General features: G+C 43.5%; 1 protein-coding gene across 12 annotated transcripts in view; it reads right to left on the bottom strand.

Moving 5' to 3' along the window:
• The window catches only part of ALDH18A1 (aldehyde dehydrogenase 18 family member A1), a 40,482-nt gene that overhangs the window by 20,280 nt on the left and 675 nt on the right, over positions 1 to 19,527 (bottom strand). For 2 of the 12 annotated variants that reach the window (XM_072871713.1, XM_072871712.1), the window contains exons 2-12: positions 17,967 to 18,072; positions 17,225 to 17,333; positions 16,742 to 16,803; positions 15,802 to 15,909; positions 10,028 to 10,067; positions 9,607 to 9,713; positions 4,860 to 5,083; positions 3,052 to 3,201; positions 2,857 to 2,961; positions 1,274 to 1,432; positions 592 to 682 (exon numbers count right to left, since the gene is read on the bottom strand). In XM_072871713.1, the coding sequence (XP_072727814.1) occupies positions 592 to 682; positions 1,274 to 1,432; positions 2,857 to 2,961; positions 3,052 to 3,201; positions 4,860 to 5,083; positions 9,607 to 9,713; positions 10,028 to 10,067; positions 15,802 to 15,909; positions 16,742 to 16,757 (1,000 nt within the window). In that variant the 5' untranslated portion in view covers positions 16,758 to 16,803; positions 17,225 to 17,333; positions 17,967 to 18,072. Of the gene's footprint in view, positions 1 to 591; positions 683 to 1,273; positions 1,433 to 2,856; positions 2,962 to 3,051; positions 3,202 to 4,859; positions 5,084 to 8,040; positions 8,209 to 9,606; positions 9,731 to 10,027; positions 10,068 to 13,434; positions 13,679 to 15,801; positions 15,910 to 16,741; positions 16,804 to 17,224; positions 17,334 to 17,966; positions 18,073 to 19,143; positions 19,524 to 19,527 lie in introns of those variants that run through there. The other 10 variants (XM_072871714.1, XM_072871719.1, XM_072871717.1 and 7 more) reach the window with 10 other exon arrangements.

Here is a 19,527-nt window from a genome sequence, read left to right as displayed (position 1 = left end):
ACCCACTACCCTCCTCTCTCTAGAAAAGGACCTTCAGCATCCATAGGTGACAGACTTATGTCACAGCAGCACAGCTCAGAAGGCTCGAGCAGTGTAAGCCAAATGTCTGGGAGACAGAAAAAGCCAGCAAGTTCCAGGTATCTGGAAGGCAATGACCAGGACTCGTAACGTACCTGTAATTCACTGAAAGACAGAACCTGCTGCCAGAAGAAACAAACTATTGTAGAACAGTATTTAGCTTATACTCCTGATTCGAAACACATAGCCTTTATCCTGCATATTATTCATTACTATACCATACAATTCTGAGAAGCTAGCAGAAGTACCATAGTACATATGGTATTCTGGGTTCTGGAACAAGTCTCACGTTCACATGCATTCTCACCCACCCAGATTCAACAGTGTGGCAGACAGTCTTTGGCTTATGCAACAGCATCAGCATTGGGTATATGCCTTAGGAGTTATGTGGTACGTTGTAATTGTCCCTGTAAAAGATATGAACTGAAGAGATCAGTAAAACCCAAATATAGGTTGGTTCAACTATCTGATGTACTTCAATAAACCAAGAAAGTAAAGAAATGACTCACAAACCTTCTACGTCTGAGAGAACTATCAGGAGATCAGTTTTCATTTCCACAGCCAGTCGTGCTGCCAGACTGTCGTTATCCTTCACACTAATCACCTGCAATGCACATGTATATCAGCAGCACTGAATAGCGGGAGGAACTAGGAAATATTTGGCTGCAACATACAAAAGCAAGCTACCTCAGCACTACCAAGTCCTTCTGAGCTACTTTGTTCACACCCACTGGAAACTTAAAAGGCGATCTTTGTGTGAAAGCACATATGCATTTGGAACGCAGTAAAGCGGTATCAAAATGACAAGCAGTGTGATCGGTACCTGCATTCTCCACTTTGGTGCCCAGTGACAGGACAAGAGGTACTAACTGACCCTGCTTTAAGCAGGGGTGCTCGACTAGACAACCTGCAGAAGTCCCTTCCAATTTCAACTATTCAGTGAAAACCAAACTGCGCATGCTTGCTTTTGGCAGAGCAGACATCATCTGCCCTGCTTCCACCCCAGAGCACTGTATCATGCCAGAAACAGACAGGTCAGCATAGTCTTCCAGTACCCTCTGTCCACATTACTGATTTTGTATGTTTGTTTCCCTGCTGCAGCCTTCAGAGGTCCCCGATTATGGCATTAGTGAAGTTCACATTAGTGCTGTACCATCTACAAGCAGGATCCACCCTCTTGCAATACTTTACCCACATTTACCCCCTGCAGATCACTGTTCGGCTCTGGAGGTGGAACAACAGCATCATTAGTGTTAATTATAGGGACAATATTCATTCTTAAAAGCTCATGCAATGTTCCATTTAAGTTCCGACGCTTCTGTTCATCGTGGAAATCCAGGTTGGTGACTAAAATCTAAAAGGAGGAAAAAAAATGAATATATACTTAGCCTACTACTTTTCCTGAGAAGAACATCATAAACGTATGTATTAACATATCATAACAGATCAGTCATGCCCTTTGGGTCACTAAAGAAATATAAGCCACATTTAAAGGATAAAGAATACAAGTGAGAAATATTCTTTCCACAACATTTTCAGGTTTATATGCCGTAACTTCCACTGGAGCTTATAATGGCCTTTCTCAAACTGACAGATCACAGGCTCCAGGCATCAACTTGGAAAAAAAAAACATAAGCAGAACATAGATGCTGATGATAACTACTAAGACCCTAAACAATTAAATAGATTACTCAAGACACTGCCTTTCTGTTTTCCCTCCCAGTGTAATGTTTCTACTGTCGCAAGCAGAAGGATGCTTTGTCTCAAGACTTCTCTTCAGCTCTAGAAGAATCTTGGTCTTAAAGCCTCCTGCATGCAGACACCACCCCTTTCTTTTTGGTATTTTAAGACAAAAAAACCTAAATGTTTGCTCTGAAGAGACTTTTTTTCATTTTTACTCTGCCACTGGACATTTGAGAACTAAGCAAACAACTCCACTCCACAAATGTCACAACAGCACTTGGAATCAATGTGTACACCGATTTTTTTGGCATGGGCAATTAATTCTTTTAAATCAAAGGACTGATAGTTGTTTGCGGACTTGAACAAGATTATACTCCAGGACAACCTGCAGTGATTATTAGCTATGCTGTAAACATTTTAGTGATGTCAGCTACTGTACTACAGGAAGAAGTTCCTCCAAGCAAGACTTCATACTAGGCTCCTAAATTGATTAAAAGTGTCTAAACAATAAGGCTTCGCAGTTGATACAATTCTGTATTCTCAGAGTATTCAACATAAGCAAAGTCTCTTTAAGAGTAGTTCAATTAATACAGTTGCAGCATTCAGTATAGGTAGAAGACCCAGGCTAGGGATACCATCACCCACAAGTTAAAAAGGTTTGAAGAGCAGATGGACAGCAAGTTCTGAAGTGTGGATATGCACTTCTGCCACCTTTACAGAATGTGTGGTAGTTCAGCCACTTGTGATTTTTAAACCCTCACTTTGAATCACCAACTTTAGCTTTTGTGAAGAGACCTTAACAGACACCCCACCTCCTCGCCCCTGTACATAAGAGCAGGACGCAAATGAACTCCAAAAAGAAAAAGCATATTTGCTTCACCTTGACGATAGATAACTCCATTTCAGAAATACTTAGCAAGGCACTCCTGTACAAGCTACCATTTACGCTACAATAATAAGCCCTGAAAGTAGGACAGCAATGGAAATGCAAGACTACAGTAAAGGTAGCAGCACATTAAACATGGAAAAAATCCAAGAACAACTCCACCACTGACTGAAGTAGCAAGTCAGTCTAGGAAAGAAGGAATCCCTTACTTGAGCTGCACAGATGCTGTACTGTGTAAACATGGCCTCATACAGAGCCATTAGTCCACTCTGGCCAGCTGCTGCACAGGCTCGGGCCTCCAAGACTGGAATAGCCTACAAAGATAAAGAACAGCTGTCAGGCAGTGACTTGAGCAGGTACTACCCAACATTCAAGGAAAACCAGGAGTGCCGCCAGCCACTCACCATATCTTTTAGCTGACTCTGGCCTGAATGAAGCGCTTGCCTCACACTCTGAGAAAGCAAGATCTCATGACGCAACCGCTGCTTTCCAAAAGCTACAGCACCACTGGTGACAATCATCATCTCTCGGCCCTGATTTTGCAGCATTGACACCTGTAAGTACAGAACATAAGAAACAGGGCCTAGAGTATCACTGCTAGCATGCCAGTTCTGGCTATTATAGATAACCTTATGCTCACCAGTTCTTGCTGACACAACTGTTTCGCTTTGTCCATGGATGCGCAAAGCAAGGCAACCACCCTCTAAGATACTCCTGCACACCTTCCTAGCCACTTAGGAGCTATGCAAAGGACTGCATGCAATCTATAGCTTCTGCTAAACTTTCTTTTCACAATACCAGTTTTTATGACAGTCATGCTTGAATTTTCACAATACATGTTACATGGTAACACCCATGTAATGTAATATCCCTCGCCCCTCCACCTCCATTGCTACAGATAAGGAAAGATAAGATATGAAAAAGCTGTAAAGCAGCAGCCGTACCTTCCACCAACCTTCTTATTCACCATTCATTCCCAAAGCTGCCATTATACAGTTAACTTTGTATTCTAGAAGTGAAGAAGCTAACTCTGACAGTACAGCTTTTAATTACACACATCTGTCCAGATCCCTTTCAAAGCTCTAAAGCTAAATGTCTTACACGAATTTAATTTATTATGTTAACTTTACCTCCCAGAAAAGACATGTCCAATCCCCACCAAAGTCATAATTTCATTTTGGAGAACCAATCCATGAGTTGATCCCATCAGTTTTTCCTACAAGTAATGAGGTTTCAAGCTTTCTCCTGCAGGAAATCTGCAAATGCTCAGGTAATCAAGAAGGCTCTACTCCTTCTGCAGACTTCACAAACTTCAGTGCCACCTTCCCACTAGATCCAACTAATGCCCCAGTCAAGTCTCACCTATTGCATAAAAATCTCACTATGCAAATCTCCCCCTCTGTACTGGGTCTGGCCGAGATGGAGTTAACTTTATCCATGGGGCCCATATGGTGCTGTGTTTTGGATTTCAGGACTAAAACAGTGTTGATAACATTCTGATGTTTTGCCTGTTGCTAAATAGTACTTGCACAGCATCAAAGCCTTCTCTTTTTCCCATGCTGAGCAGTACTTGCACAGTATCAAGGCTTTATTTTTCCCACTATCTCCCATCACAGCAGGTGGGCTACAGGCTGGGCAAGAAGTTTGGAGAGGACACATTTGGGACAGCTGACATGAACTGGCCAAAGGGACATTTCATACCATATAACATCACGCTCAGTAATACAACTGGAGTAGCAGAATAGGAAAGGGCAGCAGGTTGTCTTCCAAGGTGGCTGTCACTCAGGGACTAGCTGGGCATCGGTCTGGTTGTGCGAGGTAGTGAGTGATTGCCTTAGCATCACTTGTTTCTTTTCCCCTTTCCTTCACTTATTAAACTGTCCTTATTTCAACCCATGAGTTTTCTTACTTTTGCTCTTCCTATTTTCTTCCGAATCCAACTGGTGGTGGGGTGGAGGTGTGGGGAGCAAACAAGCATCTGTGTGGGTGCTTAGCTGCTGGTCAGGATCAACCCACCACACCTTCAAACACCAATTTACTAAATTACATGGTTTATGCTACCACAGCACAGGGGGATGAAAAAGGGAAAGGACAACACATTGCTCTAAAGGGCCATCACTGTTTTATGAGTTTTTCCTACAATCTTCTGTGCTGTCCAACAATCACCAAGTATATGAAGTTAAAAAACATTCTACTTCACTCACAGAATTACCTGCTCTACAATAGATGCCAGCCTCCCAAGGGCCAAGCCACACTCATCCCCTCGAGTTACAACAGCACTACCCAGCTTCACTACAATCCGCTTTGCATGCTTCAGCTCACTGCGGTGGGCAAATGATTTTCCATGTGCACGGCTGAGTGGCATGGTGATAAATGGGATGTTGCTCCAACAACGGATGGATTCATTCCTTAATCTTTGGTTATGGCGAGGGAGATCTGTGGTTAAAGAAAGAAAGAAAAAAAGAGAAAAAAAGGAAAAAAAAAAGGCAGTTTTAAGTGTTTCATTCAGATTTTAAGCCCTTGAAGTCATGTAACGTTTCCTCCCTTTCCAAGCCTAAAGCTCACAATACACACTTCTCAGTGACTGGGAATGAGAAGCTAGCTTTCAAGTCACCAAAATAAAGTGAGAACCAGTAATATCTGAGCAGCACTAACCATTCCTAAGGTATATAAGGCAATATCCCATGTGTCACAGAGCTTTGACTCTAGGGATCTAGAAGACCAAACTGAAGGACACTGTAAAAAAGCCCATACAGCTCACATCAGAAGTAAAAGTACTAGTTTTAAAAACAATCTCCTTTACCTTGCCTCATTAGATACAGCTAGAGAGTTTTCCTGCCTGTAGTAGTGCAGAAAGCTTGATTGTTAGGAAAGAAAAGAACCACAGCTTTTACAACATCTCTAAGTCAGGTATTTTTGCACATTGCTCAACCAGGGGCAGCAGAAGGGGGATGACAGACATACAAACTGGAAGTCACCTTCCTACAAGATAAATAGGCATTGCAGGGAGAAAAGACAGTCACAGCATTACTCAGGTAAGACAGAAGATAAATAAGGCTGGCACTTCACCCAAGTTAATGAGCTAAGGAACATTTCTCAGCAAAATCTTTGTTTTCAAAATGCCTGCAAAGGACAGTAAGATCACTATCAGCACAGAAATTAAAGAGAATAGTGACTATTAAGGTAAAATCACAAGGAACAGTCTAGATCCTTTCTAATTGACAAAGAGGTGGACTCAAACACATAAAGTCCCAAAGTTACGCTGAAGGAATGAAGGCAGGTGGAAAGCACTTCCAACATACTTCATATGACGTTTTGCAGAGCCACGGTGAATTGTGTCTGAAGAAGGAGTCGTGCAGATAAGAATACCTGCAGTCCAAGTGTGTCAACTGGATAATATAATATGGATAAGCCATATTACTTGAAAAAAAATTGAAACCACATTTCCTTATCCTCCATCTAGTTCTTCTTGTATTACTGTTCAGAAACTGCATTAAACCAGGTCAACTTTTAGCTAGTCTCAAAAATACCAGTATAGCAAAAAAGAGGGAGAACACTTCTGACATAATTACAGGAAAAATGGCTACCGACACTACACTCTGGGACCAAAAGTGCAACTTAGTCAAAAGATGGCACACATTCATGGAAAAATTATGGAGAAGATCATACTGGATGCTATTGAAAGGCATTTAAAGAATAATGCAATCACCAGGCATAGTCAACATGGGTTCATGAAGGGAAAGTCCTGTTTAACTAATTTGATAGCCTTCTACGATAAGGTCACCCACCCAGTGGATAAGTGAAGACGGTGGATGTAGTTTTTCTGAATTTCAGTGAGGCTTTTGATACTGTTTCTCACAGCATCCTTCTGGACAAGTTGTCCAGCTGTGAGATGAGCAGGTTCACAGTGCGCTGGGTGAAGAACTGGCTGGACGGCAGGGCTCAAGGGGTTGTAGTGGATGGGACTACATCCGGCTAATGACCAGTCACTAGCAGTGTTCCTCAGGGCTCAATCCTAGGGCCAGTGCCATTCAATATTTTTATCAATGATCTGGATGCAGGAGTTGACTGCACTGTTAGCAAGTTTGCTGATGATGCTAAACTGGGAGGTGCTATTGACTTGAGAGAGAGACAAGAGGCCTTGCAGAGGGATCTAGACAGACTGGAACATTGGGCAGTCATCAATAGCATGAAATTTAACGAGAACAAGTGCTGGGTTCTGCACCAGGGACAGAGTAACGCTGGACACAAGTATAAACTGGGAGAGGAGTGCCTGGAGAGCAGCCCTGCAGAAAGGGATCTGGGGGTGCTGGTTGACAGCAGGCTCAACAGGAGTCAGCAGCGTGCCCTGGCAGCCGAGAGGGCAAACCGCATCCCGGGGTGCCTCAAACACAGCATAACCAGCCGGTCAAGAGAGGGGATTGCCCTGCTGTATTCAGTGTTGGTGTAGCCCCACCCTGAGTACTGTGTGCAGTTCTGGGCCCTACCATTTGAGAAGGATGTGAAGGTCTTTGAATGCGTCCAGAGGAGGGCAACAAAGCTGGTGAAGGGCTGGAAGGCATGTCCTCTGAGGAGCGGCTGAGGACTCTGGGTTTGTCTAGCTGGGAGAGAAGGAGGCCGAGGGGCAACTCCATTGCTCTCTGCAGCTTCCTCAGGAGGGGACGTGGAGAGGGAGGTGCTGATCTCTTCTCCCTGGGATCCAGTGATACGGTGCCTGGGAATGGCTCAAAGCTGCATCAGGGGAGGTTCAGACTGGACATTAGGAAGCATTTCTTTACTGAGAGGGTGGTCAAACCCTGGAACAGGCTCCCTGGAGAGGTGGTCGATGCCCCATGCCTGTCAGGGTTTGAGAGGCATTTGGACAATGCCCTTAATAACATGCTTTAACTTTTGTTCAGCCCTGAAGTGGTCAGGCAGTTGGACTAGATGATCGTGGTAGGTCCCTTCCAACTGAAAATATTCTATTCTATTCTAACCAATATCTTATCTGAAGATGTAGAGGCTTCTTCACAAATCAGCAAACTGAATCCTATGTCATAGTCAGAGTTATCTGATTTTATCTAATCCATTCAGTCTCTAATTTTGATGCTCTATAATACAAAATAGATTCATTTATAACCTAAAGTGATTATTCTGGGCATTACTTCTGCTGGAGAAAGACAGGAATGAACACAGTGCTACAGAAAAGAGAAACTTGTCGTTTAACAATGTTTTAAATAAATAAATCTTTTGTTAGTTATACACACAGAAGAAGCTTACATGATTAATCATAACTGAGGGCTGCACTAACATGTCACACATATAGAAGTATCAAATGTAATTTGGAGATGAGTTTCATTTGCCCCTTATTTTCATGAGGGAATACCTGTGAATGTAAATAAAGCCTACAATACCTATGAAAGAATAGCTGAAGGAGTCCAATTTAACTGTTCTTTCCAGCGTTACACATTAGTATATAGTATTTGCCTATCCCACACAGTATGACCAGAAAGGAGTAAAACCAATTTATTTCCAGTTCTCTTGGTTAGAGCTTCAGGGTTTAAAAGGTTCCAAGAAGGCAGCTGTTGAGGGATAACCAGTATCTGAAAAGAAAGAACTTATTTTTTTCAGAAAAAAGAAGGGAAAAGACAACGGTTCTAGAACAAGCAGAGAATTTCATTCATCTCCACTAAAGTCCTAATTGCTAACCTTGTTCTATGACTGCATAATCCTATCTTTTTTAGTTATTTTAGACTGGACTGAGATGCAAAATCAGCTCCCACGTTACATATGCAAAACATTTCTGGCGACGCAAGCCCATTAACTTGCTTCATATGCAATTGCAGAGAAACTGATACAGCCATCCAGTCAACTTTTTGGACAAAGTGGTTCCTAGGCATTCCAGTGTTTATATCCAGTACCTTGTCAACAGTTTCACTTCTTTATTAAAGAAGGGGAAACATATGAAAAAGACTTAAGTATTTGGCACCGCAGATCCTTTTATGTAGCCTGCATGAGGCTTGCTTCTCAGGAGTAAAGCAGCAGAATTTCAAAATACACACAGGCTGAACAGGGTCACAAGAGAAACAGTAGAGAACAAAAGAAAAAAACTGTGATAAATGCTCAATACAGCTTTAGAATGCAATTGATGAAGTAACCAGAGTCGCTCCAATACTGCATACTGACTACTGTCAATACTAAGGAATGATTTTCACAGTGTTAACTGAGTAGTTTACTGACTTTGGAAAATGAGGAATATTTAGAAATACTACAAATGCAGAAGTCAACAGACTTACAGCTCAGAAAAAAACAAGTTTAACATTTTCAAGTCTTCTACATTTATTAATTCATATAAATATCAACAAGAGAGAACTGTTAACACACAGACCAATGGGAAATTAATCTTGCATGGAACAGTAAATAGTTAATCTCTTGATCTAATAAGAGTCTCTCTATCCTTGCCTTCTCTATTTCAGACCACTAATCAAATAGACAGTGAATGGTTCTCTCACGTTAGGTTTTCAAGGTACAACTATTTACAGGGCACCTATGTATTTACACTCAGGTTTCCTGCAAGCATCCTTCCACTTTAATCTGAATAAATTTGAGCTTCACACCTGGCTTTACTCAAGGCATGTGTGGGCTGAAAATGCAGATGGCATAATCTGATCTTGTTTTCCAGGAATGCACGAGGTTGAAATAAAGAACTTTTACCGTAGCAGTACTTTCACAACATATTTTTTTTTGCTTGAAATGCAAGTCAGAACTAAAAATACACTCTCTCAGACATCCAGCTGAATATTACAAGGGAGAAAGTAACATTAAGAAAGTAGAGCTTCAACTGCAGCTCATTCCAGGGACTGTAAGTTTTGAATGATGTTAATGAGGTGATTTTCCTTTCAACATAGGAAAGAGTATAGGCATGCTCAGACACATACTGACCAACATTATTAGAAACGTGTGCTTTCTCTCATACATACATAAACGGGAAATGGCTGCGATGGCATGTGGCGATAACACAAAGCACCATCCAGGGGAACGGACAAGAGGGCTCAGAGCAGCTCGACACAACATTTTGAGATGCCTTCTGCAAATCAAGGATATCTGTAAGTTAAAAGGAAGGGAGTAAGGGGGAAAACTGGTTAAATATCAGTGAATTTCCATCTATATTTCTCTCCTCACCTGCCCCCCCACCCCAACTCCCCTTTGTCCTGTACAGTCTTAATGTAATTTCTTTGTGCGAGAGACAGACAGCCCACTCTCTCCATTTTGCAGAATTCTCAGACTGTGACTTAGAAGAACTGAAGGCCCCTGTTCCCTACCTGCTGGCAGAAGATCATTATTAAAGATCAAGAACAAAACATGGTTCCCCAAGAAGGAAAAGACTGTTAGTGAATGTACCTACAATGGAGAAAAGTCATAACTTTGTCCACAGAGAAGCCTGGAAGAAAAAAACAAAAATGTAGAGAGGTTGTATCATCCAGACTTCTCCGTACACCCCACAACAGAGCATCTACTATACTTCTCATGAATCTCAGCCCTATTCAATATAGAAGATATGCTGATTCACTTTTCCCTGAGCACTACCAAATGACAGGATGTTAACCATGATTACAAGTAAGGACACCAGCTTCCGAGGTATTTGTCATTAGTTTCCCTTGACTGAACTTGTAAACAGTCAGGATTCTTGTAACTCAAAATCCACTAGAGCAAGTACCCAGCAAACAGGGGACAGACAATTAGCAATTTCCTATGGCAGGTCTAGTTGAAGTAATGCATCTAGCATCACAAAGGAGATTAACAAGAACCCAGTTCTCCCAGACAGTGCTTAAGCCATGAAAGCTCTCCTTCCCCTTTCACAAAATTTTGCTTCCTTTACTTGCTTTCAATCCATCCCTCTGCACCATTGGAATAGAGCAAACAACATTGCACAAGCTGCGGTAGGGAGGAGGTATCAAAGAAAGGACAAGGAGAGCTCAGAGTAACTGCATTGGAAAACTGCTATTACAAATACCATGACAATTACAGCACCTGGCCATTCCGGCATACGTGTACATGAGCACTTCAAGTTCCTTTATTACCCTGCATCAGTGTATTGTTATTACACCTCATTATAATCCTTACCAAAATATACACCTCTACATAAGACAAGGCAGCCACCAGCAGATAATGGTTCTCCTGTTTCATCTAGTAAAGATTACACAACATGGCATTTTAACAATACTCATCTGCAATGTCCCTCCAGTTCTATATTTCATCTGAAATGGCAGTCTGGACCACTGCCAGGATGAGGCAGACAAAGGACCTGGAGCAGATGATACAACTGAGCAAGTAGTTCAAGTTTTCTTCTCATAACAGGGCAAGCTTAAAAGAGCTGGTGAACAGGACCAACTAGACATTCCCTCTTTGAACCCTTACCAGGCACCTCATGCACCTGCCTCTGGGGGGCACAACAATTCCCACTGTTCATATGTCTGGCCGTTTGACCCTTCCACCTTGAAGTTCATCCTGGCATCTACTGTCAGCCATCATCTTCCCAGTAGGGTCTTAGTTGGGTCTCAGAGGGATGCCCAGAGTCCAGCAGCTCCTGACAACCTGAACTGGCAAATGGCAGGTCCTTTATCCAGAACCCCTTCCACCACAATTATCCCGAGTGGAACTGCCTATTCCTCTTCAGCTACCTTCACAGACCATCTCCCTTAGGGAACAGAACCAGGCACTCTCCCTGAAGTTTCACCCCCAGACATTTCCTGTTACAACCTCTCCTGTCAGGCCTTCGACTCCCACTACAGTAATAATCTTCACCTGGTGTTGCACTGTCACTAGAATACAGACCCATACTAGCTAGATCAAGCTATGTTGTCTCCTTGGTTGCTCCTACTGATCTGCCAGAGAACCACTTCACATGCTCACTGCAGGGCTGCTTGCAACTAAGAGCAACCTTGTCCTTCTGGAAGACTGCCTCCTGTTTCCCTTTGCAAGGGACAACTTTGCTAAGAGCGGGCAATGAGGAGTGAGAAGTGGCAGATGGTGTGGATCTTTTGAAGGAAAAAGATTAGAAAGAAATAGCATGTTTTTGAAACTAGCTTGTGAGAAAAGGCAAGGAGACTAAGTTAACAAGAAGACAGAAACGGAACTTTTAAAGCAGCAGCAGCAATCAAGAAAAGAAAGAGAGATACGTGAAATGGGAATCATGCTGCCAGAAAGCACAGAGCACAGGGCACGTCGTAAATTACAAGCTTTCTTTCAGGCTAGTCTGAGGCTGCAGAACAACTCCTTTCTCTCCCCTCACTCAATCAAGGAGTTAATTTCAATCCTCATTTTCCATTCCACTCCCATTTCCATACCTGTAATGGTTCTGGTCTTCAGTAACAAAACAAAAAAAGGTACATAACTAAAAAAAAAAAAAAAATTAAAACTTCTGACTTATTTGGAGGGGAGGCAGCAATAAAAAGAAATGCAAAATGCATTATTCAGGTATTTCTCCAAGACTCTAGCATCAGCTTAAAAATTTATTTGTTTCATTATCAGGAAAACCTACTCCTTCCAAACTAGTCTCCAAACCTGATTTTTAAAAATATCAGTCTCCCATCATCTCTTTAAATAATAAATGTTATCCTTATATTATCGCTCATAGAAAGCAATACTATTGGCTAGTCTTCATGAATTCATTATCTTCATAACAGCTGTTAAGTAGCACAGTACATTTAGATTCTGTTGCAGATCAGGGTAAAGAGACTTAGTCACCTTACCAAGCAATCAGAGGTCTCAAATCCTAAAACTGGTGCCTTTAACAACAACAATCTATAACACTGATTTTTCAGTCTGTTGGCTGCAGGCCCATGGGATGCCCACAACTATTTGCAACGAGTTGGTAAAATTAAACAAACCTCTTTCACAGTTTTATACATAAAGGCCGATATCTCAACTAAGTGTTAGGACATTCCACAAGTGAAAAAAATCTGGAAACCAAACTCCTATAGAAAGAGCTATACTGTACTACACTTAAGCAATTAAGCAGAGATAAATCAAGTTCCAAGGAAATGCACACAATTTTGATGAAGTAAGTCTTTACCATAACACAAATAAGCCCTCTGTAATATTCAGGGGGTTTTGTTATTTAAACAGCTTTGTTACCTTACCAACTAAAACTTTTATAAGAAAAAAAAAAAAAATCTGCAGTTCCTAGTGCAAACTCAAAAGCAAGAAACGTTCCCAGAGGGAAGCCAGTTCAGAAGAACTGGCTAAAACAAAGAAATGCTTCAAATAAATTGTCTTTAGAACAGTTTGCAAATAGCTTTGCCCAGGTTCTACAGAAGTTATACACACAGAGAACAGGCAATTCAAAGCAACATGTACCATACAATTCCTTTCTACCAAGAATCCATTCCAGCAGGACAGTGTGGTCACGGCAGTCTGCATCGATTGGCATTGCCTTGCGCAGCAGAATGAAACCCTGTCGCTGGCCTGTTAGAACTGTTCTAAGTATACTTTCAGTCTGAGTATCTCAAAAGACAGCATCTGCGGAAGTTCAGTGTTGTTACACCTTGCCTACAAATACGTTAAGCAGCACAAGCAGGGCCGTACAGCAACAGGACTAGGACCTCCAGCTGCCTGCCCTGGAAAGGACAAGCTGAGGAACGGCGCGATTCACACTAGGGGCAAGCAGCAGAACCCACTCAAGCATCGACACGACGTTTAGCTTAGCAAAATACAGCGGCAGACAAATTACTTGTTGCGCATTTATCAGTGACGCCTACAGGCGTCACTCCTGGCCCGAGCACTCGGATCCACCAGAATTTCCGTACCTGACCCCTCCTGCTGAAACCGTGGCACAGATGTCTACAGCAGCGGCACCGGCAGGCACCACAGAGGGCCGCGCTCCCCCAGCGGCGCGGCAGGCCCAGCTGACCGCCGCAGCCAATCCGCGGCCGCCCGGCAGCAGGAGCCACATCAGCGCGGCAGGCACGGGCGGGAAAGCAGCCGCCGGCTGATGTAACCTCCGCGGCGCCGGCCTCAGCCCTCCGCCAGCACGCACACCTTCCCTTCCTGCTGCCCCAGCAGATGATGTAATTCCACTCCACGTTGCAGCACAAAATCCAGGGCTTCACAGGTTACAGCACTAACAGCTGTTTTCTGTCTAGTCCCAGACTAGTCCAGACAGCCCTACCCACAGCACAGGCTGCCTCACCACCTCCCACATCCAGCTTTCCTTGACCTTGATTCTCCCCGTTCTCAGATGTTTGCAGTCTGATGCAGACAGCAGATGAAAGGGATCTGTAGCCAAACTTTTGAGAGTGGCTTTACCTCCTTAGGCCCTTTACCTCCTTTGTTTTCTCCACCGCAGCCCAAACCCCTCCAACAAGGGCAAGAGTGCTGGCTTTGCTCTTCACTTATCTCCCGTATCCCATTTGCATTCATTTCTAAATTAAGAGAATCACAGAATCATTTAGGTTGGAAAGGACCTTTAAGAGCATCGAGTCCAACTATAAGCCTAGCGCTGCCAAGTCGACCACTAAACCGTGCCCCTGAGTGTCACATCTACACATCTTTTAAATGGCTCCAGGGGTGGGGACTCCACCACTGCCCTGGGCAGCCTGTTCCAGTGCTTGACAACCCTTTCAGTGAAGTAAAATTTCCTAATATCCAGTCTAAACCTCCCCTGGTGCAACTTGAGGCCATTTCCTCTCGTCCTATCACTTGTGACCTGGGAGAAGAGACCGACCCCACCTCTCTCCAGCCTCCTTTCAGGCAGTTGTAGAGAGCGATGAGGTCTGCCCTCAGCCTCCTTTTCTCCAGGCTGAACAACCCCAGGTCCCTCAGCCGCTCCCCATCAGCCTTGTGCTCCAGACCCTTCCCCAGCTCCGTTGCCCTTCTCTGGACACGCTCCAGCCCCTCCATGTCTCTCTTGTAGTGAGGGCCCAACACTGAACACAGCATTCGAGGTACGGCCTCACCAGGGCCCAGTACAGGGGCACGATCACTGCCCTGCTCCTGCTGGCCACACTATTGGCTATACAAGCCAGGATGCTGTTGGCCTTCTTGGCCACCTGGGCACACTGCTGGCTCATGTTCAGCCGGTTGTTGACCAACACCCCCAGGTCCTTTTCCACCCGGCAGCTTTCCAGCCACTCTTCCCCAAGCCTGTAGCATTGCGTGGGGTTGCTGTGGCCCAAGTGCAGGACCCGGCAGTGAGCCTTGTTGAACCTCATACAGTTGGCCTCGGCCCATCGATCCAGCCTGTCCAGATCCCTCTGCAGAGCCTTCCTGCCCTCAATCAGATCAACCCTCCTGCCCAACTTGGTGTCATCTGCAAGCACTCTTATCACTGCAATTAGTAGAAACCATAAATCTACAGTTTCTCATCTTCAAAGACACTACAAAATTTATAGTAGTTCCTCAGTTCAACTCAGATACTAGTTACACTGTCTTCTGTCTATACCTATTTTACTACTGTTATATTCCTATTTTCCTATCAGAATTCAAACAAATTCCAGCAGCACTAATTCTCATGTTGTTACAAGACAGTATTTGGGTTTTTGTTTGTTTTGTGGGATATTTTTGTTTGGGGGGTTGTTTATTTTGTGGTTTTGTTTTATTGTTGTTTTTTTTAAAAAATCTTTAACACATCACCTTCTGGGATCAGGAAACAATCTTCTCTGAAAGTCTCATGACTGTGGAGAAAGCCTCATGAAGAGCGAACAGTATTCACGTGTGGGGGGTAGGGTTCAAGACACTTGCAAAAACCTCAATGTCTCAAGAATTAATAGAAGACCCAATTTACAATTATTTGACATTTTAAGATTTCACTATCTCCACATGAGGGAAAATCAGCCAAGCCAAAAAAAACCCAAAATAAATACAAGGTAATCACTTTTTTTGAAGACTATCTGGAGATTTCCACTTCGCCAGAAGTGGAATTTGTTTTAATCATCATAGCGCACATAAGCCCTGCTTTCCCCTCCTCCCCACTCCAATTATTAGCAAAGACAAACCTGATGTGTGTAACTGCAGAATAAAGACAATGCCGACACCAGAATGTTGGTCACTCGCAAAAAAGACAGAACAGTGATTAAAGATATATCACAGCAGCTGATTTTTTACATTAAGCCAAGCCTTCATTTTGATTTTTAAACAGCTAAAAAGAAACAGGAATGACCTCATTTTAGTCTCACCTGGCCAATTTTTAGCACATGCAACTTCTTTGAACTTTGCTTCCAAATAAAAAGCAACAGGTTCCCCTCTGACACAGATACTGAGGAGCTGCTTTTCTTTTTCAGACACTGAAACAGAGGAAGAATTGGTAAGATAAAATGAACAGAAACTAAACCAGTACTCATTTGCCACAAGAAACCAGTAGTTTTTATGGAAGGATGCTTGTTAGTGGCAAGGAATCCTAGACTTCCTACCTGGTCAGCAGTTATTTACCTCAGTGTACAGCAAGCATAGTAGGAAGTGAGCAATGGAAAACTGTGGCTTCAGATAGCTAAGGGTAGGGAACACCTTGAGTAATCTTAAAGAGAGTTCCATCTTTGAGAAAAAGCATGGAACCATCCTGAGGGTATTAACAATCTTTGGAGGCAGACATGCTGCAGTCCACCTTCAGTCTGAGACACAATTGCAACAAATACAGGTGTATCTCTGTGCAAAGACTTTTTTCCTCACCTAATTAAAAAAAAAATTTAAAAAAAAAAATCACACAGAGTACCTGCTTTAATCAAGATTACTAAGTGAGGAACATAAGGACACAGGTTAATCAAGCACTAGTAGTCACTAAGAAACCTCAAGATAAGGTTAGTTAGCATCTTTCAAGCACTTCCTTCCTCCTAACATCATCTCTCTACTCTTGCCCGGATCAAATCTGGCTACTTTCTTCTACCATCTGTTTTCAGCACTGAGCAGCAAAACAACAGGTTCCACCAGCTGTTAAGGATAAAGATGATAGAACAAGCATCCCAGTTCTGTTCCAGTTTCCCCACAGCCATCAAATGAGGGTTCTATAAGTGCCAAAGATCATTTAGGAAAAGCAAGGGAGACTGAACAAAAATTTTGTAATAGCTATGGTTAGTAGAGTGACAATAGTGCCACTTAAGTGACAAGATGCAAATCAGGTGCCTGGACACATGTTCATATCCGGGGGAAACTGTAGCCAGGGAAATGCAAGGATAGAATGAAGTCTGAAAAACGTAGACTGAAGTCAGCACTCTTGTTTAATATTTCAGGAGAAAGACTGGCTTCTACATTTAGTACCCTGGGTGTCAGCCTCTCTTCCAGAAGCTCTTACAGAAACTTTAATTGCACATTTTTGCCCTACTATTTTTTTTTTATTCATACCCTCTGTATCCAAAGCCCCATTGTGGAACCTCTTCAACAACTGCCTTCTGGCAACAGTTAAGCCAGCCAGCCACAACTTCCTAAGAAAAACTAGGGAATATTCACCAACTGTAGGATTTATTTCTGAGCCCCTGTCTTATCATTTCTCCAAGAAGAGCACCACTCAAAATAGCATTCATCAGCATCTCAACCTCAGGAAACTATGTGTGCTCAGCTCAGCATTCCCTCCAGTTCCTTATTTTTAAGCCATTTGCCTTTACCTACCTTTCCTTTTTGATTCTCTGCCCTCACAATGTGTTTCCCTCTTCTTTTGGGGTTGGGGAGAAACAAGATGGCATTCAGTTTCTATAAAGGATAAGCTGACACCCAAATCCTAATGGGGAAAATAAGAAATAAAACACATCAGTAGAGCAGCAGTCTGTCAGATGCCCAGTAAAGTACATGGGCAGGACAAGAAAGCAATTAAAACTGAATACTCTCCCGGTCTCCAGCTTTGTGTGGCTCTGGGGCTATTCACCTTCTCCACACCACTCATGATTTTACAGACTTGTAGTGCACCCACCCTCTCATTCCTCCCTCTGCTGTGATGCTCAAGTTGTCCCTAAACAACTCTAGCACCAGAAGCGCACCAGTTTTGCCACCTCTCCTGCTCAAAGCTGCAGTTCCCACCCCCCTCCGAAAAACAGCTTGATCATGGTAATATTCTGGTCAGAGACCAACTGACCCACCTGCCTATACAATCATGTGAGTACTAGCACCAGCAAGAGAGAAGCACAGCAACTCCTTAGATTGCCACTAATAAATCAGTATAGGATGCTCTTGCTCTCCTTATATCGAGGCTATTTCATCTCCATTGCTCTTCCTCCACCTCTCAGATTATCCTAAACAGAGTACAGCATATTACCCAAGGGAGAGTCCAGAACTCCACAGAGAACTCAAGCTTGGACGAAGCAAGGATTTATATAGTGGCATGATATGATCTTTAATTCTGCACTTCATTCCTTACCTGGTAATTTCCACCATTCTATTTGCTTTTTGACGTTCGCTGCACCTTGAACTGACTTTTCAGAGTATCATCCACAGTGACTCTCAGATGTTTTCTTCCCTGGATGCTGCAGAAAAACATAAAAATACCACTGCTTTCATATTCCTACTAATACAACATGCAACGAGAGCAGCTGAAAAATTACTGAAGCTAAGCCTGAGGGATGCTCACTCTATTGAATACACTTTCTATAACAACCCTGGCGAAGAGTAGCTCAGAAGAGGAAGGTAATACAGCAAACAAACAAATAAACAAAGCAGTTAACACAACAAAAATTATTCACGGACATAAATACAGAAAAGATAACATACTTTCTAAAGTGACTAAATAGAAATATCTTACTACAGAACAGGGAAGAAGAAAACTTTTTTAACCCTTTATAAATTGCTTCTCAGCATCATCAAGACAAATCCGAGAAGAGAAAGACAGTAAACACTTCCAAGTAGCCATCATTTTTTAGGGTACAGAGTCAGCACAGGTATAAGCATTTATGGAAACATTTTAAGTTATTTTTCATTTAAGAAAATAAAACTGTTCTTGACTTTATAGTACAGGGATACTTGCCAAAGGCTTTTGGAAAACTGTGTAAGTTTTGCTCGTTAAGTCTCCTTTATCTACATTTTTATTACTTCTTTCAGAGAGCTATCAGGTTTCTTAAAAAAACCTCTAATCTGATCCTGTTATATCTCCTGTGAAGAAACACTAAGAGAAAAACACAGGCTTATCACAAAGAGTTAGGTCAAAACCTGGGTAATAACTTTTATGTGTCACACAAGTGTCAGGAGGGTTTAAATATTTTCTTTGGGCATGGAGAAATCTTGTAAGTAGACACAAGAGACGAGCAAGGAAAAAGAAATCTCAAGAGGGGCAACAGCTCTGCTCTCACAAAGCTCCAGAAGAATGAGGCCACTGTAGTGCTTATCAATTAGTCTGTGCTTGCAGGGGTCCAAACTGCAATTTCACTCTGCCAATAACTCCACGCAGTAGCAACGCTCTGTGGCCGTCAAGAAAATTTGAACCCAAGTCTACAAGGCTCAGGAAAGCTTGCAAGGACGAAAAGAACAGGGAGCATCCGGATGCAGGTAGCATTGCTGCGACGGTACGTACGGTACCTCTACAGTTTCAAGGCTTGGCTCACTTTTTTTTTTTTCCACGGCGTCCTCATTCCTCTGCTGCGAGCAACGCAGCCACCGTTCCTGATCCTCCGGTCGCAGGAGGGGAACCGGCAGCCACCGCTCTGACTTACCGCGGAGCGCCGAGGGGAGGCACGGCACAGCCCAGCGCTGGCCGCACCGCGCCTCGCCGCTCCGCCAAGGGGACCGCCGCGCTCAGCCACGGGCGGGCGCGACAGTACGCCCCGACCCTGCGACCTCCCTAGGCGGCAGGGCCGGCCACCGCCTCGGCCGCGCCTCGCCGCGACCCCACGGGCGCAGCCCAGGCCGCTCCCCCAGCCCCGGACGCAGCCCGCGACCGCGGCCCGAGGCTGCTCGCCAGCCGCGGGCTCGGCTCGGCGCGGCACCAC

The sequence above is a fragment of the Ciconia boyciana genome, chromosome 8, assembly GCF_034638445.1.
Source record: "Ciconia boyciana chromosome 8, ASM3463844v1, whole genome shotgun sequence".
NCBI lineage: Eukaryota > Metazoa > Chordata > Aves > Ciconiiformes > Ciconiidae > Ciconia > Ciconia boyciana.
The sequence above is the reverse complement of the archived record's forward strand: the minus strand, read 5'-3'. Positions and strand labels throughout refer to the sequence as shown.